The sequence below is a fragment of the Balaenoptera borealis genome (assembly GCF_965194805.1).
Source record: "Balaenoptera borealis genome assembly, chromosome: 14".
Classification (NCBI taxonomy): Eukaryota; Metazoa; Chordata; class Mammalia; order Artiodactyla; family Balaenopteridae; genus Balaenoptera; species Balaenoptera borealis.
This window is the reverse complement of record NC_138875.1, coordinates 75,922,279-75,946,391: the sequence shown is the minus strand read 5'-3', so window position 1 is coordinate 75,946,391 and position 24,113 is coordinate 75,922,279. Positions and strand designations below refer to the sequence as shown.

At 48.2% G+C, this 24,113-nt stretch overlaps 1 protein-coding gene across 7 annotated transcripts in view; it reads left to right on the top strand.

Annotated features, from left to right (window-relative positions):
- The window catches only part of HECTD4 (HECT domain E3 ubiquitin protein ligase 4), a 195,166-nt gene that overhangs the window by 160,141 nt on the left and 10,912 nt on the right, over nt 1–24,113 (top strand). For 5 of the 7 annotated variants that reach the window (XM_082353642.1, XM_082353640.1, XM_082353641.1 and 2 more), the window contains 12 exons: nt 4,510–4,691; nt 5,924–6,129; nt 6,416–6,546; nt 6,841–7,046; nt 8,641–8,820; nt 11,128–12,434; nt 13,446–13,653; nt 17,618–17,841; nt 17,930–18,081; nt 19,741–19,847; nt 20,545–20,668; nt 23,246–23,436. In XM_082353642.1, the coding sequence (XP_082209768.1) occupies nt 4,510–4,691; nt 5,924–6,129; nt 6,416–6,546; nt 6,841–7,046; nt 8,641–8,820; nt 11,128–12,434; nt 13,446–13,653; nt 17,618–17,841; nt 17,930–18,081; nt 19,741–19,847; nt 20,545–20,668; nt 23,246–23,436 (3,218 nt within the window). The other 2 variants (XM_082353639.1, XM_082353644.1) reach the window with 2 other exon arrangements.

Here is a 24,113-nt window from a genome sequence, read left to right as displayed (position 1 = left end):
GCTTGATTTGTGACCCAAGATGTGATCTATCCTGGAGAATGTTCCGTGCGCACTTGAGAAGAACGTGTAATCTGCTGTTTTTGGATGGAATGTCCTATATATATCAATTAAATCTATCTGGTCTATTGTGTCATTTAAAGCTTCTGTTTCCTTATTTATTTTCATTTTGGATGATCTGTCCATTGGTGTAAGTGAGGTGTTAAAGTCCCCCACTATGATTGTGTTACTGTCAATTTCCTCTTTTATAGCTGTTAGCAGTTGCCTTATGTATTGAGGTGCTCCTTTGTTGGGTGCATATATATTTATAATTGTTATATCTTCTTCTTGGATTGATCCCTTGATCATTATGTAGTGTCCTTCCTTGTCTCTTGCAACATTCTTTATTTTAAAGTCTATTTTATCTGATATGAGTATAGCTACTCCAGCTTTCTTTTGATTTCCATTTGCATGGAATATCTTTTTCCATCCCCTCACTTTCAGTCTGTATGTGTCCCTAGGTCTAAAGTGGGTCTCTTGTAGACAGCATATATATGGGTCTTGTTTTTGTATCCATTCCGCCAGTCTATGTCTTTTGGTTGGGGCATTTAATCCATTCACGTTTAAGGTAATTATCGATATGTATGTTTCTATGACCATTTTCTTAATTGTTTTGGGTTTGTTTTTGTAGGTCCTTTTCTTCTCTTGTGTTTCCCACTTAGAGAAGTTCCTTTAGCATTTGTTGTAGAGCTGGTTTGGTGGTGCTGAATTCTCTTAGCTTTTGCTTGTCTGTAAAGCTTTTGATTTCTCCATCAAATCTAAATGAGATCCTTGCCGGGTAGAGTAATCTTGGTTGTAGGTTCTTCCCTTTCATCACTTTAAGTATATCATGCCACTCCCTTCTGGCTTGTAGAGTTTCTGCTGAGAAATCAGCTGTTAACCTTATGGGAGTTCCCTTGTATGTTATTTGTCGTTTTTCCCTTGCTGCTTTCAATAATTTTTCTTTGTCTTTAATTTTTGCCACTTTGATTACTATGTGTCTCGGCGTGTTTCTCCTTGGGTTTATCCTGTATGGGACTCTCTGCGCTTCCTGGACTTGGGTGACTATTTATTTCCTCTCCCATGTTAGGGAAGTTTTCGACTATAATCTCTTCAAATATTTTCTCTGGTCCTTTCTCTCTCTCTTCACCTTCTGGGACCCCTATAATGCGAATGTTGTTGTGTTTAATGTTGTCCCAGAGGTCTCTTAGGCTGTCTTCATTTCTTTTCATTCTTTTTTCTTTAGTCTGTTCCGCAGCAGTGAATTCCACCATTCTGTCTTCCAGGTCACTTATCCGTTCTTCTGCCTCAGTTATTCTGCTATTGATTCCTTCTAGTGTAGTTTTCATTTCAGTTATTGTATTGGTCATCTCTGTTTGTTTGTTCTTTAATTCTTCTAGGTCTTTGTTAATCATTTCTTGCATCTTCTCAATCTTTGCCTCCATTCTTATTCCGAGGTCCTGGATCATCTTCACTATCATTATTCTGAATTCTTTTTCTGGAAGGTTGCCTATCTCCACTTCATTTAGTTGTTTTTCTGGGGTTTTTTCTTGTTCCTTCATCTGGTACATAGCCCTCTGCCTTTTCATCTTGTCTATCTTTCTGTAACTGTGGTTTTTGGTCCACAGGCTTCAGGATTGTAGTTCTTCTTGCTTCTGCTGTCTGCCCTCTGGTGGATTGGCTATCTCATTCTTGTCATTCAGATCGCAATGAATATGTCACCTTTCCAAAAAAGCCTTGCCTCACCATCTAAAGTAAGCCCACAGGAGCACGTTGTTTTAACACTGTATTTTATCAATACTTCCCTTCCAGGACCTGATATTTTTGCTTTTTTTTAAAAAAAAAAAAAACTTGTTTATTGTGTGTCTCCTCCCTCTAGAACATAAGCTTCCTAAAAGCAGAGACTTTGTCTGATTCTTTGCTAGAGCCCCCAGTGCTTAATCTGGGCCCTGGCTCACTCTGTAGACTCCAAATATTTGTTGAAGAGGATCCCCAAACATATATGCTTGAATATCAATATGGTACTCTTAAAGTTTTTAAAAACTTCTTTAATAAGACTTTCAGTCATATTTTTGGCAAATTTCTCTGATAGATGAAACCTATTGACTGTTGACTAGCAACTTAGAGAAAAGGCAAGAAAGTGCTTTGCAAGGTTACAGTCAGACTACAGATGTAGGACATTTACAGTCAGTATTAATGTGGTGATCTCAGTATTGGGAGAAATATGAAACATGCCATAGATTTGTTTGATCAATACAGTGACGGAATTTCTGGTCATAGTATGGGTTTTCATCAGAGGTATACTCTGCCTAAAGCACTCACGTGGGTTTGAGAGAGGACTTTAGAGAATGAAGAGGCAGGGGGGCTCCTCAGCAGAGACTTCAGAGGCATTAACAGTCTGCAGAGTCGACCGAAAATAATCTCACTCCAGCTTCATCCTGGCAACTTGAGGCTTTGCAATCTGAGGAGAGAGCTGGGGGGAGTCTGTAGGGCTTTCAGCTTTCATAGTCAGACCTCATCTATTTTGCTGCCCTGGTCCTCGTGAGCTGTGCTAGTACTGTCAACGGACAGACTTCTGAGGAGGGAAGAAGCAGGTGGAGTTGGTTTGTTTTATATTCTGGCACAAGAATATTACAAACTGGTGGAGCCGAGAAAGAAACCACCTAACATGTACCATCTTAGCTGGTTTCTTTTTTGTCTTCACTTTATATGATGAACGAGCATTACCTTTAATTTGGGTCAGTAGGTAATATCAAGTGATCCCTGTTGGCTCCGAGTGGGTTTAGACCTAGACTTTATAGACACAAAAGGGCTACTTCTTTTTTTTTTTTTAATTTTTTATTGAAGTAGAGTTGAATTACAATGTTACGTTAACTACTGCTGTACGTCAAAGTGACTCAGTTATATATATATATAATGTTCTTTTTCATATTCTCTTCCATTATGGTTTATCACAGGATATTGAATATAGTTCCCTGTGCTGTACAGTAGAACCTTGTCGTTTATCCATCCTATATATACCAGTTTGCATCTGCTAATCCCAAACTCCCAATCCATCCCTCCCCCAACCCCCTCCCCCTTGGCAACCATCAGGCTATTCTCTTATGTCCATGATTCTGTTTCTGTTTCATAGATAGGTTCATTTGTGTCATATTTTAGATTCCACATACAAGTGATATCATGTGGTATTTGTCTTTCTCTTTCTGACTTCACTTAGTATGATGATCTCTAGTTGCATCCATGTTGCTGCAAATGGCATTATTTCATTCTCTCTTACTGCTGAGTAATATTCCATTGTATATATGTACCACATCTTCTTTATCCATTCATCTGTCAGTGGACATTTAGGTTGTTTCCATGTCTTGGCTATTGTGAATAGTGCTGCTTTGAACATAGGGGTGCATGTATCTTTTTGAATTATAGTTTTGTCTGGATATATGCCCAGGATTGGAATTGCTAGATCATATGGTAACTCTATTTTTAGTTTTCTGAGGAACCTCCATGCTGTTTTCCACAGTGGCTGCACCAATTTACATTCCAAAAGGGCTACTTCTAACTTTCCTTCTTGATTAAGTGTTTACTACCAGCAGAATTTTTAATTATGGTGATTAGCTAATAAAATACAGGGAGCCTCCCCTATGCTTAGTATTAGCTAGATTAGATTCTTTACCAAGAGATGCATTTCTAAATGAGACCTGCTTAGTCACTAATGAGCTATTATTCAAGGTGAATGCCAATCACTTCATAAATTCATCACATAAAAAAAAATGCCCACACTGAAATTTTTATAATAGCTTTACAGAGATACAATTCACATACCATGTAATTTACCCATTTAAAGTATACAGGCCAACAATTTTTAGTATATTAACAAAATTCTCTAACCATCATCACTGTCAGTTTTAGAGCATTTTCATCACCCCAAGAAGAAACCCCACACCCATTAGTAGTCAGTTCCCCTTCTCCCGTCCCCTAGCTCAACCCTGCCAATCTAATTTATGTTTCTATGGACTTGCTTAATTCTGGACACTCTATATAAATGGCCTCATGATATGTGAGCTTTTGTGTCTGGCTTCTTTCACTTAGCACAGGGCTGTCCAGGTTCATCCATGTCGTAGCACGTGTCAGTGCTTCATCCCTTTTTATTTGTGAATAACATTCCATTGTATGGATTTACCGTGCCTCAGTTGGACATTTGGGCTGTTTCCACTTTTTGTCTACTATATATATGCTACTATGAACACACGTATATGTGAGTCTTTATGTGAACATATATTTTCATTTCTTTTTCCACGGTGATTTTTGAGTTGGGAAAAATCAAACACAATTAAATGTGGCTTTTTGTTTAAAACACAAGTGTCTAACTTGGAGCACAGAACATGAGGCCAGAGAAGCCTGAGATGTGGTCCTTCCCCTTCAGCGGCCTGCGGCCCAGCCCAGTGTGGAGGCCGGAGCGTCAGAGCTCAGTGCCTGTCCCCTGCCCTTCCCTTGCAGGGAGCTGCTGCGCTGCGAGGCCGCACTGGCCAGGCTGTACTGCCGCATGGCCCTGCTCAACATCTTCGCCCCCAAGCTGCCGCACCTGTTTACCCGCCTCTTCCACATCCCTGCCATCCGGGACATTACCCTGGAGCACCTGCAGCTGCTGTCCAATCAGCTCCTCGCTCCTCCCCTCCCAGGTAAACCTCGGCTTTGCCGCTGTCACTGCAGAAATTAGGCCCAGGATGGAATAGCCCTGAGGGTGAGCCGGACGCCAAGCAGGAGCTGTGCTTAGTGTCCTTGTTCTCCACGTGAGCAGGGGGAGGAGTCCCAGCACAGGACCTTTAGACTTAGTGTAGATAAACTGCACGAAAGAGTGCAGCTGTCTTTGCAGTACTTTCTCACTCTTTGAAAAATCTAAGTGTATTAGATGACATATTTAGTCATTAACCTATTAAGCATTCATTAAGCAAACTAATCGTGTATCAACGAAAATGAAGTCGTATTTATGAAATCTAGTCACTGTACTGTTGTCACAGACATTCTGTTTGACGTGTAAAGACAGGAGAACGTTCCTGCCATCAAACGCCACCAAAGAGACCTAATTGATTCATCGTGACCTCAAGCGGAGCTGTTTTAATGGGCCAGCCTGTGTGCATCTGCTCAACGTGGGGCCCTTGGAGTGTGGGCTGATGCTGTGTGTTTGCTCCCTTGGTGAATACTAAGTGATGACTCTGCCCTCAACCCGGTTGAAGACTGAAGGGCCCCTTCTGTCTTCCTCTGGAACCTTGGCCTCCAGCCTGCTTCCCTTGACCTCCTAGCTACTAAGATGGGAGCAGGAGTGAGAGGGCAGGTGGCATTCTAAGCATAAAGGACATCTCTCAAAGCCATTGGGTCCCAGCCAGTGCCTGTGTGAACTACATCTCCACAGGCCACTTAAGCACGTGGGGTCCACTGGCCCACCCCAAGAACTTAGAGGCTCCAAAACAGACCTGAAAAGCTTTAACGTGCTTGTGGAAGAAGCTTTGCCACAGTGACTAACACTTGCTTTATAAACTCCACTCTGAGCTACCCCAGTGGTTCCTTGGTGAAACTCCAGGTTGGCCAGGACAGCCGATAGGTCAGGCTCTGGGAACCCCTGAATCCAAGCAGCTCCACTTCTACCTGCTTAATAGACCTGGGCTTCAACTCAGGTTTTTATTTTAGGCAACTGTTTTGTAGCTTAAAAGAAAGCAAAAATTTAAAGACCACCAAACTCCTGAATCCCCCACCCCCTGCAGGATCTGATTGGTAACGTCTATTATCCAAGACGTATGTCCAAGCTAACCCATCCTGGTTTTCTGGACAGAATGCTCCTGGTTCGTTACTCAGGATCTGACAGCCCTTGGCTGCTGCTGTTCTTGTTGACTTGTGTTTTCTTTCCTGTCCCCAGACGGCACCGTCAGCTCCAGCTGCATCCTCCTGGCACAGTCCCTGCAGCACTGCATCCATTCCCAGAACTGCTCGGCCACGGACCTCTTCTACCAGGGCAGCTCCCAGACAGTGAGAGAGTGGCTCAACGTGGCCATCACTCGGACCCTGCACCAGGGTGAGGAGAGCCTGTTGGAGCTGACGAAACAGATCTGCTCTTTCCTGCAGGTAAAAGTCCAAAGTTCTGATGTCCCTAAAGTGGGGTTACAGGTTTCAATTGGAAATCTTATTGGCTGGCTGAAAATGACACTTTCTTCCCCAAGCCCCACTAGTCTGCTTTTCTTCGCAGCTCCCCTGCCTTGTCCCATCCGTAGTGTCCTTCCTCCCAGAGGGCTTTTTTGTCCTCCTGATCCTGTTACAGTGTATGCATTGGCTCTCCTTTGCCTGGGAGCTGGGAAAAGGAAATGCTCTCTTGTGTTTAACCCGTGGATTTCCCTGTTAAATGTCTCTGCAGACGGCACCAGAGCAGTTCCCCTCCGAAGAGTTTCCAATTTCCGAGTCCAAGGTCAACATGGACGTCAATTTCCCGGGGGCGGCTTTCGTCGTCGTATCTTGCAAAGAAAGTCAGTCTGGATTCCGCAAAGAGTAAGTTGCCCGTACTGCAGAAGATGGTGATGGGGAGAGAAAAGTAAGACAGATTCTGGTGCAATTTACAGAAGAAAAAAAACTCATTGCTTTTATTCTTTAATGCATACTGTACTTGAACATGATTTACAGTTTTTCCCTAATTTCCATGTTTTGGAAATTAGTCTATATAAAGAATGACCTTCTAAAATGTAATGGAGGTGACTTACGTGTGCCCAGTTCTCACCCCCCCTCTCACAACAAAGTGTTTGTTGATGTGGTTGGACTCTGCTGACACTCACCCCTCCTCCTCAGCTCCTCTCTGTACAAGGCGCCGTGGGCACGGGTGCTCGTGTACGGGCTGGGACACAAAGTGAAGCGAAATGGCCAGCTAAACCTCATCGAGACCATCTGTTACCCGCGGGATGCGTCTCCAGCCAACACGGGGCTCACGCCGCCTCCCACCACCAACCAGTACCCTTCTGTGATCCTCTCCACAGACAAAGTCCACATCAAACTGGGTAAGTCTCCGAATTAGCTCACGGTAATAAGAACAGCTTGGAATTTGTGAAAATTGAAAGGATTTTCTACCGTGCTGTGTTCCAGTTTCCTATGGGTAAAGAATAGGACTGCTTGGGGCAGTGTATTTCAGAGACAGTGGATTAAAAGTTCTCCCTTTCCTGCCAGGGGAAGACCTGGCAGATGCTGCCCAGACTACAGTGGGGATTTCCTTTCCTTTCACAAGCGTGTGCTGTTCAGAATGATCTAAGCAGAGCAGTGCCATCATTTAGCTGTAATAATCCTGGCTGCCCTTCAAGTTCTCATTAAAACTGAATTCTCTCAGGTATAATGTGGCTCCCTGGGGCACGGGCCTCAGTGATCATCTGCTCCCCATGTCAATGGTAAACAAAGCCTGGTGGTGGCCAGGCTGGGAAGCCCAAGTGGTCTTGTCTCCCTGGCATCCTTTGTTAAGCCTCTGCAGATTTGGATTTAGATGAGGTCTCCATCTCCGTGAATCCAGAAGCTCTCGCTGACTGTCTGCTTTGTATACTGGGGCCAGCTGACTCTGTTTCTGAGTCAATACACAGAGGAAGGGAAACCTAGTCTCAGACTTGCACTGCACGTCCTTGGCCTGTTGGACAGGAGAAGATGGACACATGTTTGTTAGAGACAATTATAAAGATGTATTTGAACTTTCAGCCAAAATTGGGCCTTGGCTTCTGCACAGCTCCAATCCTGGAGACATTGCATCCTTAGGGAATAAAATGAAAGGACATTTCTTAAGGTATTTGGTCAATGCTAAACAAGTTTATGATCTCTTTTTATTGGGGTCTATTTTTTTCATTGTATTTTGCCTACACTGTTTTTAAAATTTATATTAAACACAGAAGATCTCTGTCTTACCTATCATTCCCCAAATAAACATTCACCCCAAAGTACAGGCCAGTCAACATGGTTCCTCCTGACCCGGCCAGAGACCCCTGGTACCCCAGCTTATGTCTGACCAGTGCTTGCGGAGGGGGTTGGGGTGCGGTGCAGGACGTGACAGGGATCAGACCTCAGGGTCTTTCTTCTCTCGTCGTAGGCAGCTTCGGTCAGATTCAGGCCATGACAATGACCGAAGGCAGTAAAAGAGAATTCTGGTAGTTCCTGAAGTCTGGGGGCCCCCTTGCTGGTCCACTCTGTAAGTCTAAAATAAGCTGATGCTCCCATGGGATTGCAGCTGCACCAAAGGGCTGGTTATTTCTTTACCAGGCTGGGACCATTCCAGTGAAGCATCTTTTAAAGTCTGACTTATTATTTCCATGCCAGGTCATCAGGCTGGTTGGTATCTGACTGACTGGGAAATGTTTATCCTTCCCTGTCCCCACTGCTGCCCTTTGTCCCATTCTCACACCAGCAGGTGGACTCCTTGGAGGATGTCCTCTGCTCCTCCTGCGCCTGCAGCTGACTCCGTCTGGAGTGTGGGGAGTGGCATTTCCTCTCGCCCCCAGTGCATGAGTGGACAGGCTTTCTGGCCCTGTTTCTCTGAGCACACCTGGCAGGTCTTTATCGCAAGCTTGTTTTGATTGGGTGCTACCAGTCATGAGCTTTCCTTCTGGGCACTTCTTCTAGGGGTGTCTCCCCCTCCCGGAGCCGTGCTGGTGTTACACTCTCTGCCCCCTGAGTTCCCACTGGCGATGGCCTTCGCAGAGCAGCTGCTGTCCTGGAAGTCGGAGGACGGCGAAGGGAGATCTGAAGACGAGCCTGACACCATCCCAACGTCCGTCCTCCTGCAAGTGGTGGAGCTGCTCGGTGAGGCCTCCCTTCCCTCAGGATCAGGCTGGTGGAGCTGGCTGGGTGCCTGGGGAAGTAGCTGGCCGGTGTGCCTGGGGTGGCCACAGTGGCCTGGGTGGCGACAGCTCTCATCAGCTTGCTGTCAGTTGGGCTTGGGGAATTGAGTGGAAAGTGTAGCCTAGACTTCCAAATCCATGATTTGCAGGGTATTTTCATTATTTTGAGGGGTGGCATCTAACCAGGAAAGTAAGATTAATTTTATCATACTTTACTTTAAAACACAAACATATGCCATTATTGTAACTTTGATTCTGTAACATTGTTCACGTCCATACCACCCTTCACCTTCAAACATTATGACCTCACAGCACCTGAAAGGTTACAGAGAGATGGCATTTTAGCAAAACTCATGGAATGGTAAACTTAAAAGAGTTGTGAACTTAGCATATAAATTTACCTCAAAATTTTTCTAAATATTGAGCTTAATTAATGATATGATATGTCTGCTTAAGTGGTTAGGGATAAAAATACTGATATCTGCAACTTATTTTGAAATAATCAAAAGCTGAGTCTATGGATGAATAGAGGGATAGATGGATGTGTAATAAAGCAAACACAGCTTTATTACACATGTAATAATGTTAATGGTAGAATCTAGGTGGTGAGCATCCAAATATTGACTGTATAAGGTGTTCAACTTTTTTATATTTTTGTATTTTTTCATAATAAAATGTTGGAGGGAAAAGCATGTTGGCAAACTCAGGTGCCCTGAGGGGTCAGGGAGATGATGTAAGTGAGAGAAATTCGAGAGGAAAGTGGACCCAGGACCTCGAGGGAACTGGAGGGCATGTGTCCTGTGGGGCAGCCACTGAGCCCTGCCACTCATTTGCTGTATAAGAACGTGGCCCTAGCCCTGCCAGATACTGTCACTTTTTATTTCAAGAAAAGCCAGAAATCTAGATATTGATGTGAATTTCCCGGTTTCTAAATGTTGACAACTAATTCACATTCTTTAAAACACATTGGGCAGGGGGTCGGAAGAGGTGAGCAGGGAACCACTGGCTGTGGGAACAAGATGTATGTGGCTGGTCTCAGCTCTCGGGCCACCATTTGCAATTTTGGTGGTGATTTCTCTCCAAGGCTGTCGTCTTCCAAAAATGTCCAATGGCAGAGGAAGGACCATAGAGAAGGAAATAGGAGCACCTGAGGGCCTGGCCTTAGACCCCATTGGCCTTTGTTCCCTGTCAGTGGCTCCATGAGCACCATGTCCCGTGACAGCCATGAGTTCATTACCAATTAGAATTATCAAAACAGCATCACCCCTGAGAGTAGTCAGCCTAGTCCCCTCCTTCGTGGGTGCTGGGCCTAAGTGGGATTCTCGGTAAGTCAGCCAGACCTGGCCGTTGGGACTCCCTGTCCGCAATGTGACTGGGGATAGAAGACACGCATCTGGCTTGAAGGGGACCTTGGCACAGATGTGTGGCCCACGGTTGTTCTAGACAGTATTTCCTAGACTTCAGTCATTCTCATGCCACCTTTATGTGATTTCTGCCATGTCTGCGAATCATGCCTATCAACATTTATTGATTTTTTTTTTATGGCAATCAACTCCTTTCTCCTTTTTTTAAACTTATACTGAATTTTAAAGGAAACTTTATCTTGCTACTTGAAACAGAAAATTAGTATCCCTTGCCATGACTAGAAGATAACTATAAAAATAAAAAGTTAAGCAGTTACTGTTAAGAAATTCTGACTAACTACTGTTCCCTGTGGAAGGCTCTGGGTCTCTGGGCTATTCTCCATTAAGAATATTCTAGCCCCAGAGTGAGGCTTTCTTGTTGACAAAATCAGGACTGAAAGAGGAGTTTAAAAGGAATCATTTTTCCGTGTGTATTTCTGAGCTATCTAATAAAATTGGATTGTATGCCCCCAGTAGTAAGCGTCCCATGGTTCAGGAAACGTTATGCTAGTGATTTGTCACCAACCTGCTTAATAACTTTATGAGAAAGAAAATAATGATTTCGGGGCCAGAGCTGCAGAAGCTGGCTCCATGCCGTCACCTGGCACAGGGGTGAAGGCCACCGGCTCTGGGGCCAGCCTGCCCGGCTCTGCCCTGTGAGACTGTGTGACCGTGTGGCAGCCGTGTGAGTCCTTCAGCTCTTTGAGCCTCTGTTTCTTCATCTGTGAGATGGGGATGAAGGATGTAATGTTTGTTTCACGTGGTCGCTGTGAGGGCTGACTCCAATAAAGTGCCTTAGAACAGTGCCTGGCACATAGTAAGCTCTGTATAGGTGATTTTTTTTTTTTTGCTTTCATTCGCCTCAGGAAACTTCCTGTGGACCACGGACATGGCGGCCTGCGTGAAAGAGCTGGTGTTCCACCTCCTGGCAGAGCTCCTGCGCACAGTGCACAGCCTGGAGCAGAGGAGGCACCCTGCCGGCCTGTCCTCGTCCATCGCCCTCCAGCTGAACCCCTGCCTGGCCATGCTGATGGCCCTGCAGTCGGAGCTCCACAAGCTGTACGACGAGGAGACGCAGAGCTGGGTCTCGGGCAGCACGTGCGGAGGCTCGGGGACCGTGGCGGCCACCGACCAGGGCAGGTTCTCTACGTATTTCCACGCACTCATGGAAGGGTGCCTGGCGGTGGCCGAGGTGACCCTGCCTACCAACATGAGCGTCACTGCCAGCGGGGTGACCTCGGCGACCGCCCCAAACCTCAGCGACTCGTCGTCCTCCTCGTCGTCCTCCCCAGGACAGACGCCGCAGAGCCCCAGCCTCCTGTCCAAGAGGAAGAAAGTCAAGATGAAGCGGGAAAAGGCCTCCTCCTCCGGGAAGCGCCAGTCCTCACGCTCGGTGGACTCGGACCCCGCCGTGCTGAGCATCGGGGGTGGCAAGCCCGAAGACATGCTGTGGTTCCATCGCGCCCTGACCTTGCTCATCATCCTCCGGCACCTCACCAGGAAGGACCCGCAGGGGCTGGGTGTGACGAGCGACGCCATCGCCGATGCCTGCCAGGCCCTGGTGGGTCCCACCGCCCATAGCCGCTTGCTGGTGATCTCTGGCATCCCCACCCACCTGGACGAGGGCATCGTCAGAGGCGCTATCCGCAAGGCCTGCAACGCCCACGGCGGGGTCTTCAAAGACGAGATCTACATCCCCCTGCAGGACGAAGACCCCAAGAAGCCAAAAGACAAGGCCGAGGGCGGTGATGGGAAAGCCGAGCCAGAGAAGACCCTTGGCTTCCCCAGCACAGATAGCTTGGAGGTCAGCACGTCCCGCAGCCCGACCCCCGCCATGAGCATCAGCGCATCCGCCTCCACCAGCCAGGCCTCCATCTGCAGCTCCCAGGGCATCTTGCAGACGGTCAGCGACGCCTCCGCGGAACCGCTGCCCTCGGGCCTCGAGCTGCCCATCCCTGCGGGCTTATTGGAGCCCCACGTAGTGTCCAGCCAGGAGAGCCTGGACGTTTCCCTATGCAGCACCGGCAGCCTGGGCAGCCTCGGGAGCCTGGGGGAGCCACTGGACAACGCAGAAACGGCCTCAGTGTCAGACATGGGCTCCATGTACACAGTCACGTCCCTGGACAACCAGCCCCTCGCAGCACGCCCCATCAAAGGCTTCGCGGTCGTGGAGGTAAGCACCTCATGCCTTGGCAAGCACTCAAATCATGAGCGGTTAGAATCCCCCAGGCCTCTTTAAGCCTTCCAATATTATTTCCAAGGGGCTAACTAATAGGTGACATTGGGGCACTTAGTGGGCTCCCTGAGGCAGCTCTTGGAAACAGTAGTGATTCATCATGTTGATTATCTGTATTTGAGGTCCCATCTCTGAGTGTGATAGCAAGTCTGATGTCAGGAAGTAAATACAGTTCATTGCGGAGTGTGGGAGGGGCTCCAGGGGCTGACCTTTCCTGATGGGTGGGCGTCATCGAGTGTTTTCCAACTCAGGCCCCAGTGGCCTCTTTTTGAGTGGCTTTGGGTTGTTTTAACCATTGCCATTGGCAGGAGGGATCCCCACTGAGCAGGGTGAGAACAGACTTGCCGTTCTGTTCTGAGTGATTCTGAGTTTCAGATGCTGCGTGTGTTGCCAGATTACATTTCCACTTCAAGATCCCATGTGTTTCCTGGGCCTCCTTGTTTAGAAATCCTGCATCCTGTGTCTTCCTGCCCCTGTGTAACGGGAGTCGGGTGCAGAGTAAAAACCATCCTCTCCCTTATTAGATATGGAGGGGAAGGCGCTAGGAGGAGAACTTGCACCCCCTTGCTCCCCACCCCACGGGCTCTGACAGGAGAGCTCAAAGATCCAGGGGTTGGCTTCCTCCCAGAATCTGTCCACCTTCTCCCTGGGGATTTTCTCAGAGCCAAGCGTGGACTTTAACCCCCTGGGCATCTGTGTAGAGCCACAGACCTGACCGGGGTTTAGCAACAGAGAAGTCCAGTTGAGTTGTTCTCCTGCAAGTTACCACTGTTGGCACATAAGAGAGACTTTGCCGGGAAGGCCAGCTCACCCAAGTCAGGCCGCGCTCACAACGCTGAAGACAAGTAGAGGGTTTCAGGCACAGACGGGAGGGAAAGAAAGTTCATACAGCTAGCTGAACGACTGGTCTCTCCACTCAAATCCTTACCCTTTTCCTTGTTCACACAGATTAGATCCCGAGCCAAAATCGAGAAAATCCGAGCAAGTTTATTTAACAATAATGACTTGATTGGTTTGTCAAGTTTGGATGGTGAAGATGAATTGATGGAAATGTCAACGGAAGAGATCCTCACTGTGTCTGTAGTAAATCAGAGTTTGTTTGATACGCAGGGGAGCCCAGGGTTAGAAGATTATTTCAATGATAAGTCAATTAAAGGTAGGTTATAGATTTTCTTTTAATTAATAGACTTTTTTTTTAGAAATTTTAAATTTATAGAAAAAAAACTGAGCAAAAATCATACCCCTCTTGGGAATTCCCTGGTGGTCCAGTGGTTAGGACTCAGTGCTTTCACTGCCACGGGCCTGGGTTCAATCCCTGGTCAGGGAACTAAGATCCCGCAAGCCACGCAGCGCAGCCAAAAAAAAAAAAAAATCATACCCCTCTCCATGTCCTGTTTTCCCTATTTTTAACATCTTACCTTAAAGGGGAGCTCTGGGGGTCAAAGATTTAAGAAGTGATTCAGGGAATGTTGGGGAGATGGTTCACTGCTTGGTTAACAGAAGGTGCCTTGTGTACATGATGTGAAGAGAACACTCCTGCCCCCCAGGAGAGCTGTCAGGGCTCTGAAGGCCAGCGGGCAGGCCCTGCCACAGGCAGCCGAGGGACCACCAGGAAATGCTATGCCACAGCCTTGAATGTGGGCTTGCATTCAAGTGCTTTTTTCCTTTTGTCTAGTCAGGCTTCCCCTTGTTTGAGTTCAAGTGTATTTATTTTGTTCTGTCCTCTAGAGCTAGAATGTACCATGTACGTTGCTGGTAATCATTTAGTCAATATGCTCGAGGACAGCTAACGCCTCGCCCTTTAAAATGAATTCTTGGGGAAGAAACGGTTCCAGTTCCTTTTTCAGAAAGTCCCACTTTGTCATTCTGGTGGCTCTTATGTGGGGGGACCCTACCCTGTCTGGCTTCCCCACTTCTTCTGTTCAGCCAGGACCCGGGCTCTATCGAGGCCCCGCAGAGCTGGATCTAGCAGATCCTGAGGCCAAGAGCTCACCCCTAGCTTTGCTTCAGAAGCAGCAGCAATTTTTCTCCTTTCTTTTTATAACTGTAGTTCTTTGTGTTGTTGTCTTTATTTTGCATCAGTCTCTCTCAAATTTTTAAATTTATGTTTTTTCTAACTCTTTAATATTGTTTGAAATTTCATAATAGAGTTGTTGAGTTCGTTCTGTTTTATGTTTTTTGAGGACAGAAATGTAATATTGATTATGGATTTTGTTGTTGTTTCAAATTATTATCCCCCAGTCACGAAATTTTGAAATACTCCCTCAGGGCTGGGACCAGAGTGAGGTAAATGAGGCCACAGAATTTAATGGGGCTCCAAAACAACTCAGTAATCTAGATAAATAATTATTTTAATATAATACTTATGAAAGTCAAAATTAACGCAAAATATCCACGGTGAACAAACTATTAAAATTTTAAATAAAGACAGGATCAGTATTAATGATTTTTCCTTTTGCGTCAGGCTTTAACATGGCTCAGCACAGTACTTTTAATGTTTTGCTCATCATGGGTTTTTTGTATTATTTTTGATTTTTTTGAAGGGCCGCGTAACAATGTGTATCTTTTTTTTTTTTTTTTTTTTTTTATTTATTTATTTTTGGGTGCGTTGGGTCTTCGTTTCTGTGCGAGGGCTTTCTCTAGTTGCGGCAAGCGGGGGCCACTCTTCATCGCAGTGCGCGGGCCTCACTGTCGCGGCCTCTTGTTGTGGAGCACAGGCTCCAGACGCGCAGGCTCAGTAGCTGTGGCTCACGGGCCCATTCCCTCCGCGGCATGTGGGATCTTCCCAGACCAGGGCTCGAACCCGTGTCCCCTGCATTGGCAGGCAGATTCTCAACCACTGCGCCACCAGGGAAGCCCACAATGTGTATCTTGATCTCTGAGTTTTTTGGGACTCTTGTGCGTGAGGGGCTGCCTCTCTCTCCTCGCCCTGGTTTCAGCCCTGCTCCCTTATTAGTGAGTACGGTGCCCACTCGGCTCTCAGCTCCCCACGTGGGAGTGGCTAGTGTACGATCTGTGAGAACCCTGGGGTCTTTTTCTGCCATAATTAATGCTTTGCCAGTCTTTTCATGCTTTAATCCGAATTTAGTTCTAGCTCCTGATTGTATTATGGTCAAACCTTCCACGTGAGATACTCAGTCTTTTGATAACACATTTGCCACGTTACAGCCACACGCATTTTGCTCAAGACTCTTTAAGTTGTGGTTCTACTGAATCAGCTCTTAGGTCTCGACCACGCCTTCCGCACACCTGTCTCCTCACCCTCAGCCCAGATGCCCAGGGGACCTTTGTGCTCTGGCTCCTGAAGCACGGCCTGAGCTGGGTGTGGCTCTGGAGGGTCAGACCCCCAGAGAGAGGGGATGAGGAGGATGGGCGGGAGGACAGGGTGTGATGAACAAGTCAGTCCTGTCCGCAGGTGAGGGCCCTTGGCCACGAGGAACATGCAGATGCAGTGGAACAATGTTCCACTGGGAACATTCCTGACTGGCCCCTTAGGAAAGGTGAGAGCATCTTCTGGAGTGCTTATTTGGGGACCAAAAAAAACAAGTCTTTTTTTTCTCGTGCTCAAGGACAGTTTTCTTGTATCTGAGAGAACTTTCTTTTCCACCTGCTGGCTGGGCGAGGTTTCAAATGCATCCTCTAATAATAACTATTGAACAACTTGTACTTTGCACTAAAAGTACTTGCAGCCTCTACATCCTCTTGCTCCCTGGGGACTGTCCATCACAGACATGTTGAAGCTAAGGAGGTTCAACCTCCATGGTAAAGAGACCCTAGAGTACAGTAACTCAGACCCAGTGGAAGTTCATTTCTTGCACATGTAAGAGTCCAGGGTGAGCCCCGAGGTCTGCCATCCGGGGGCTTGTTATCTCCACGCAGCCAGTGGCGGGGATGAGTGCAGAAGAGAACATGATCTCAGAGAAGCAACAGTGAGCCGTGGCGTGAAGTGAGATCTTAGTTCCCTGCCCAGGAATTGAACCTGGGTAGCCTGGATGAAAACCAGGAATCCTAGCCGCTGGACCAGCAAGGGCTAGAGGCTAGAAGCAAAGTTCCCCTGGCCCTCACCCCCACTGAAAAATGTGTTTCTCAAGGAGGCAAGAACTGTAAAAACAGGTACAAAGTTTATTATTGGGGACACAGAACAACAACAAGTGGGAGAGCACACAGAGAAACAGTTTGTTGAGTTGACAGAAGCAAGGCAGAGATGCACACCCCAGAGAGAAAGGGTGTGGGCGTCCTCCCTAATGAGGAGGAGCCCAGTAAAGAGGCGGTTAAGTCACTTATACAGGGCAGTTATTCCGGGTCTTTGTTTACCTTTGGCCAATTACCTGGTTTCTTTTTCCACACCTGCCCTGCCCTAGGACCCTCCCCAACAGGCGTGCGCAACTTTTTTCCAAGATGGATTCCACCCCAGAGGCCTATGGGAGGGCCTTGGCATCACATATTATGGGGTGGTGCCCCTTCCTTTTTGACCCCCAAGGAGCCTTTCTGTGCATGTGCAATGTCTCCCTTGCCCCAAGGATGGGAAATATATTATGTGACCTCTTGATCTTTACTCAGAACAGGGTTTAGCCCCTCTCTGTCCCTGCCATAACTGTTACCTCAAAGTGTCCACAGGAAACAAAGCCTGGCTATTTACCCTGTTCCTGTTGTTATTTCTATTTCAAAGTGCAAACAGGAGGCTGGTTGTAAATAGCTAACCTGGAGCCCACCTATCTCCTGTCTCAGGAAATGCAAACAGGGGGCTAGTTGCAAGTGTCCGGCCTGAAGTCCATCTTTTTCTCACCCCAAGAAATGTAAACAGGAGGCCAGTTATAAATGCCTAGCCTGGAGCCCATCTATGTCCTGCCTGAAGCAGACTGGCCCAGGAGGGGCCCACGTCACGGGGCCGCACCTCACGGCACCACACCTCACGGCAGAGAAGGCTGGGCGTGTAACTGGGGTGTGCGTGCAGAAAGGGGACACCGGGTCTCGGTGGACAGCTCATCATCACCACTCACCACCCATTACCCACTTTCAAAAATAAATCGCTGATGAAAAATAAATCAGATGCTGCAGGGCTTATCCTGACGTAGCGTGTTCACGGCAGAATCGTTTGCCCTCCCTCCATTCTGTAACAGGTGAGAAGCTGGTGCCCGGGGCCAGAGAGGTGCTGACGGAGATATTTAAGAGCTGCGCCCACTCAGAGCAGATGCTGAGCCTGACACCAGCAAAGCCCATCAAAGTGTCTGACATTTATCTCAGCAAAGAGCAGATCAACTCCCAGACGCCAGGCAACCTCCTCCACCTCTTCTTCACCAATGTTCGGCCCCCCAAAAAGGTGCTGGAGGACCAGCTCACCCAGGTAGCCACCCCATCCCCGCCGCACCTGTGCTGGGCCTCGGGTGCCCCTGGGGCTGAGTCTGAGGCCCCTCCCCTCCGGTGCTCCGCAGATCCTGAGGAAGTACGGCGTGCCAAAGCCCAAGTTCGACAAGAGCAAGTACAGCAAGGCGGGGAAGGAACAGCACCCCGGGAAGGTGGTGAGCACCAAGCGGCCCATCACCAAGCCACCCGCCAAGGACAAGGCCGTGCTCAACAGCGTCAGGTGGGTGACCGAGGAGCTCGGAAGGTGGGCCGGGCGGGGGCACGCGGGGCCACCTCCTAGCAGGCTTCCTGGGAGGCTGTCGGCACCTCGGCGGAGCCAGACATCCTGGCTCTTCTCTGCTCTGCTGCCAGGGTCCTTTTCGCCCTTGGCTTCGTCAGCTGGAAGAGAACGTTTCATTTTACCCACAAGGACAGTAAAATCTGGACCATGCAGGCTGGAAAGCAGACCAGTCTGAATTAATAAAACATCTAAAATGTACAGAATTGTTTAAAAAGTCTAACTTCTTTTACCCACACAATAATGCAGTTATTGTAGAAAGACTGTTAAAGTGCACCCATGCATATTGGAAAACACTGAATTACCCCCCACATAGCAACTGCTTTTAACATTTAAGTGCAGAATGTTTTATTTGTGCATACATATTATCTTGTTACATTTTTTTTTTTTTTTTTTTTGGCTGTGTTGGGTTTTTGTTTCTGCGCGAGGGTTTTCTCTAGTTGCAGCGAGCGGGGGCTACTCTTCATCATGGTGCGCGGGCTTCTCATTGTCTTGGCTTCCCCTGTTGCGGAGCACAGGCTCTAGACGCACAGGCTCAGTAGTTGTGCCTCACGGGCTTAGTTGCTCGGCGGCATGTGGGATCTTCCCAGACCAGGGCTCGAACCCGTGTCCCCTGCATTGGCAGGCAGATTCTTAACCACTGCGCCACCAGGGAAGCCCCTTGTTACATTTTAAATGGCTAAAATAGTACAATATTCAAAAGCATATGCAGTGAAAAGCCACTCCTTTTCCTCTCCGTCCTTAAGCCTCCCAGCTCCCTTCCCTGAGGCTGCAGTGTCACTTTCGTAGCCTTGCAGAACTGTTCTGGGTATACACAAGCAAGTGTACGCATACCCAGAGGTCGGGAACTGTACAAAATGCCTGTACCTTTCTGTTTACTCCTGATCTTAGAGATGATTCCATATCAGCACAAAAAGAACTTCCCCCGTTCCTCTTTTAAAGTAGCTCCATAATATTCCATGTGTGGATATGCACACATATTTAGTAGAATTTTCTTTAGATACAAGTTTATGACTCTCAAGTTGAAATTCAGGTAGTGAAGTACTACCAAGCAGGAGTCTCTAGAGGACTTGTTTAAGTCATCAGAGAAAAAAAGTGTCTTAAAATTTTATTAATTAATTATACATAAATGGGGCTTTTAAATCAGTACTGTCCCATAGAGCTTTCTGTGACGATGGAAATGTGCATTTCTCTGTCTGTGCTACTCAGCACAGTGGCCACTAAGCACACATGGCTACTGAGCACTTGAAATGCGGCGAGTGCCACCAAGGAACTGGGCTTGTAATTTTAATTAATTTAAACTTAAGTAGCTACATCTGGCCAGTGCCTGCTTCTTGGACAGTACAGCTCTGAAGTATGTAGAAAGAATGTTTGAAAAGTGTCTCTTTGAGATTTTCCACATTTTAAAGCATCAATTTGTCCTCATAATTTGCTCAGGAAACTTTTCTTGGTCAGAACAAGGCTGATCTTGACCCCAGCCCCCTCTGAACCATCAGCCGTAGTTGGGGGAGGGTGAACCAATGCCTGGTGAGGTTCTGCATTCCCCCCACCAGGAGGAGGTCTGGGCATGAGGAATTCTGATTCCGGTGCTTTGGTCTACAGCAGGACCGCCTTGAGCGAGAAGAAGCCCACTGTGAAGCCGAAGTCACCGGAAAAGAGCAAGCCGGACGAAAAGGACCCAGAAAAGTCACCCACCAAAAAACAAGAAGGTGAACAAGCAACTTGGGCCTGATGCGGGCTTGGGGCTGCTTCCATCCTGGAGATGGCGGCGCAGCCTGGGATCCAGCCTCTTTGCTTTTCCCTGACCACCTGGCTCCCTCGGGTTTTAGTTTAGGCAGGGCAGCCCTGCCCAAGACACGGAAGACATACCTGGCCAACTGCGATTATTGCTCCAGGACTCCATCTCTGCTGACCTGAACTGGTGGAGGTTAGAATAGCAGCTCCAGAAATACCATACTCCCAAGGGAAGAATAGATGCTTGCGATTAAAAGTAAAGATTGGAAATCTGCTCAGAAATTTTCTTCCAGAAGGGCACTTACCTGGGACATTAGAACCTTATCTTCCTAAAGGCCCAAGCAGACTTGGAGAAAGCTATCATTGTCACAAAAATTGCTTAGTCAGTCAGGAATGTTTCTGAGATACAGAAAGACGAGACTGGGGGGAAAGCGCTGCACCACTTGGTCACCAGCCCGAGAAGGTGAGGCTGCAGCTCAGACCCGTCAGGTTGGGGGTTATGTGTGTCATTGAGCAGTCGGGTGGAGACAGTCTGTTAACAGACCCTGGAGTGACGGCAGGAGACGGGGGGGGTTAGATGAATTGGGCCCTGAAAGAGAGGGTGCAGTGAGAGCATGCTGTGGGACCCCCACTTCTCACCGATTCCTAACAGTGTGAACACTTTTCCATCAGTTCCTGAGGAAAAGTACCTGACATTGGAAGGATTTCACAAGTTTGTTATTGACCGAGCCAAGCAAGACATCCGTAGTGTCTGGAGGGCGATTTTATCATGTGGTTACGATCTTCATTTTGAGAGGTAAGAGGCTGTCAACCCAGTTGATACCTTGTGTAAAAATTGTTCACAGAGTAGCATGGACATATATACACTACCAAATGTAAAACAGATAGCTAGTGGGAAGCAGCCACATAGCACAGGGAGATAGCTCAGTGCTTTGTGACCACCTAGAGGAGTGGGATAGGGATGGTGGGAGGGAGATGCAAGAGGGAGGGGATATGGGGATATACGTATGCATATAGCTGATTCACTTTGTTATACAGCAGAAACTAACACACCATTGTAAAGCAGTTATACTCCAATAAAGATGTTAAAAAAAAAAAAATTGTTCTCAGCTACTAGACGCTTCCCCAAGCAATTACTTCCTGGGAAGCCATTCCATCTGGCCTGTTTTTAATACCTACTGAGTTATTTTCTAATTTTTCCTAATTGTTAATGTGGATTTTCCAACCCGTTTGAAACAGTGTTCTATAGAACGGAAATTCACTATCTCACAGTTTTGGAGGCTGGAAACTCAAGATCAAGGTGTCAACAGGGTTAGTTTCTCTGGAGGGCTCTCCTTGGCTCACAGACGGCCACCTTCATGCTGTGTGCTCACGTGGCCCTTCCTCTGTGTGCCTGCATCCCTGGTGTCTCTCCCTCTTCTTATGAGGACAACAGTCCTATTGGATTAGGGCCCCACCCTGTGACCTCATTTAACCTAATTACCTCTTTAAAAACCCTGTCTCCAAATACAGTCACATTGGCGGTTAGAGCTTCAGCATATGAATTGGCAGGAATGGGACATTTCAGTCCCTAACAGGGATGATTTCTTATTCCAAAGAATCTTTTTTCTTTGGACTCACACATTCTCTCCCACTCTCCATTGCCCTCTCTCACTCCCAGGCAGGAGCACAGCAAGGTCACGAGTCACCAGGTCTCCAGGGCCAAACTAAATATGGTTTCCCCTTTCTAGCTGTAAGTGAATCCCAAGCAGGCAAGATGTCTGCAAACCAAAAGAAATCTCCCTGCCCTGTCCCTCTGGCTCTGCCACACACAGGCCTACACGCCCATTCCCACAGCAAGATGTACTGGGTCTCAGAGAAGGAATGGCTGCCAGAAGCATGCTTTTTTAAAACCCCGTTTTCAGAGTTGAGAAATTGTTTACTGCTTGGCACCGGCACTTTGTACCTTCATTCAAGGCTCAGAGTCGATGCCCAGATGGGCCTTGGATCATGGTGACAGGGCCAAGTTCTCTGACTGGTTTTAGAAACCAGTAAGAGACACGACTTTGGGGGTTTTCGTTAAAAGCAGAATCACCTATTTTGGACTAGAAACTGCATTCCAAGTGAAAAGGGAACAAATTGGACTGCAAATTAATTCCAAGGTGACACATTTGTAACAGCTGGGAGGGCTGGTTCACGTGTGTTATGGGGCCACGGTGATGACACATCCAGCCTGGAAGAGGGGATCACCTTCTGAAGGAGCTAGGTCTCTCTCGGAGCACTCCTAGGGTAGGACAGAGGTGGCCTGCAGTGACGAGAGCCTGGCCCCAGGCTCCACCACCTCCCTGAGACAGGTCCCTCTGCGCGACGCACCCTGTGTGGCATGTGACCCCCCTCGAGGTGCCACAGGTTCTGGAATGAGAGGCACCTGTCCACCCACCTGCCTGCCTGCAGGCCTTTCTTGGGTTAATAGCTCAATGTTTGTAGAATAAGGACACACACACTCGATAAAAACCTCATGCAGTATATTCAAACACAAAGGAGATTTCCTGTGATTCTGTGCCCAGGGGTAATCACTTGGAAAGGTTTCAGTAAACACCTCTCCCAACATTTTTCCAGGAGTAGATGTTTTCAGTACTGTAGCGTGGGATCAGACACGACATAGTGTCCTGCAGTGTGCTTTTTTCATTTTTCCACATCATTTGATACTGTTCTACCAGATGATTTTAATGGCTGCCGAGCGTTCCGTTATTGGGGGTGGTGTAATTTATGGCTGATGTTGCTGTAGCAAGGCAGCCCTGACAAACACACCTTTGCCTGCCTGTTCAAGGAGCCGCGTAGGGGAACCCTGGGGTGGGATCGCTGGGTAAAAGACGATGGCTTCAGTAACACCAGCAGCTGGCACTTGCTGTGCCCTCGGAAGGGGCGGGGCACCGTGCTGTGTGCATCGCAGGTGTCCTCTCAGTGACTCCTCCTGACAGCGCGAGGCTGTGCTATCGCCAGCTCCATTTCATAGATGAAGAAACTGAGGCTCAGGAAGTAGGTGTGCTTTGTAGCCTAGATTTCACCCAAGGACTCCAGAGCCCCGTCTTTAACCCTAAGACCCTGCTGCCTACAGACAGCAGGGAGGCACGTGGGGATGCGTGTTGCCGTCCCCCGCCCCCCCCCCCCCCCCCCCCCCCCCCCCCCCGCCTGCTCAGCTTGTTTCTTTAGAAAGGAGCTTTCCCCTCAGGACAGGCAGTTCCACTGCAGTCAGCACCTTGGCTGAGCACCAAGAAATGCCTGGGAGGCAAGGCTGTCTTATAAAGGTCCTCCGGGAGCTGGGACGTGGCTGCGGAGGAACCCAGCAGTCCCCCAGCGGCCGCCGCCCCACCTTGCCTCTCCCCGCCCCCAGGTGTGCCTGCATCGACGTCCGGCACGCACACAAGGCCTCCAGGAAGTGGACCCTGGAGATGGACGTGGCGCTCGTGCAGTACATCAACCGGCTGTGCCGCCACCTGGCCATCACGCCCGCGCGGCTGCATCCCCACGAGGTGTATCTGGACCCCACAGACGCCGCCGACCCCAGAGTGGCCTGTCTCTTGAGTATGTGGCCCCAGGGGGATGCCTTACAGGGTCCTCCCCCTGGGCCGCCCTGTGGGGGCTGCCCCATGACGGCACGGGGTGGTTTAGAAGGACTAGATGCCCTTTCTGTGCCCGTTACAAAAATCCTTAGGAACGCCTGCTCTGAACCGGTTGGGTATAAAAAGAGGGAAAGAAAGACAAGAAGCTGTGATTGTGGCCACTGAAGTTTGTGAGGCCTTATTATGTGCTCCTCACAACCAAGCCAAGCGGCAGACACAGAAGTGCGGTGGCTGGGAGACAAGACCCCTGCCATCACACCCAGGCCCCTGCCTAGAGGCCGCCTTGGATGCCAGGCTGGTGTTGGGGGTGAGAGGGGGTCAGGGCAGTCTGGTAGTGTGTGTCCGAGACATTAGCCTTAATTACAAGAGAGCAGCATGTTTCTATCAAAAGCTAGGAATGCACACAAAAGTAATGCGCACACAGAAACGGACATTCTCCATAAATCCACCCCTGGAGAATAAGCCCTGTCACACACAACAGGCCCTGGGCTGGCTCCGGTGCCGGGGTGTGTGTGCTCCTCGGGCCCCACTTACCCTGCTCACCCTCACTCAGCCACAGTCCGAGCCCTCGCTCTCTTGCAGATACGCGACAGTGAACGTGGCCGTGAACTGTCCCAACGTCAGTCTCACGGTCAGAGA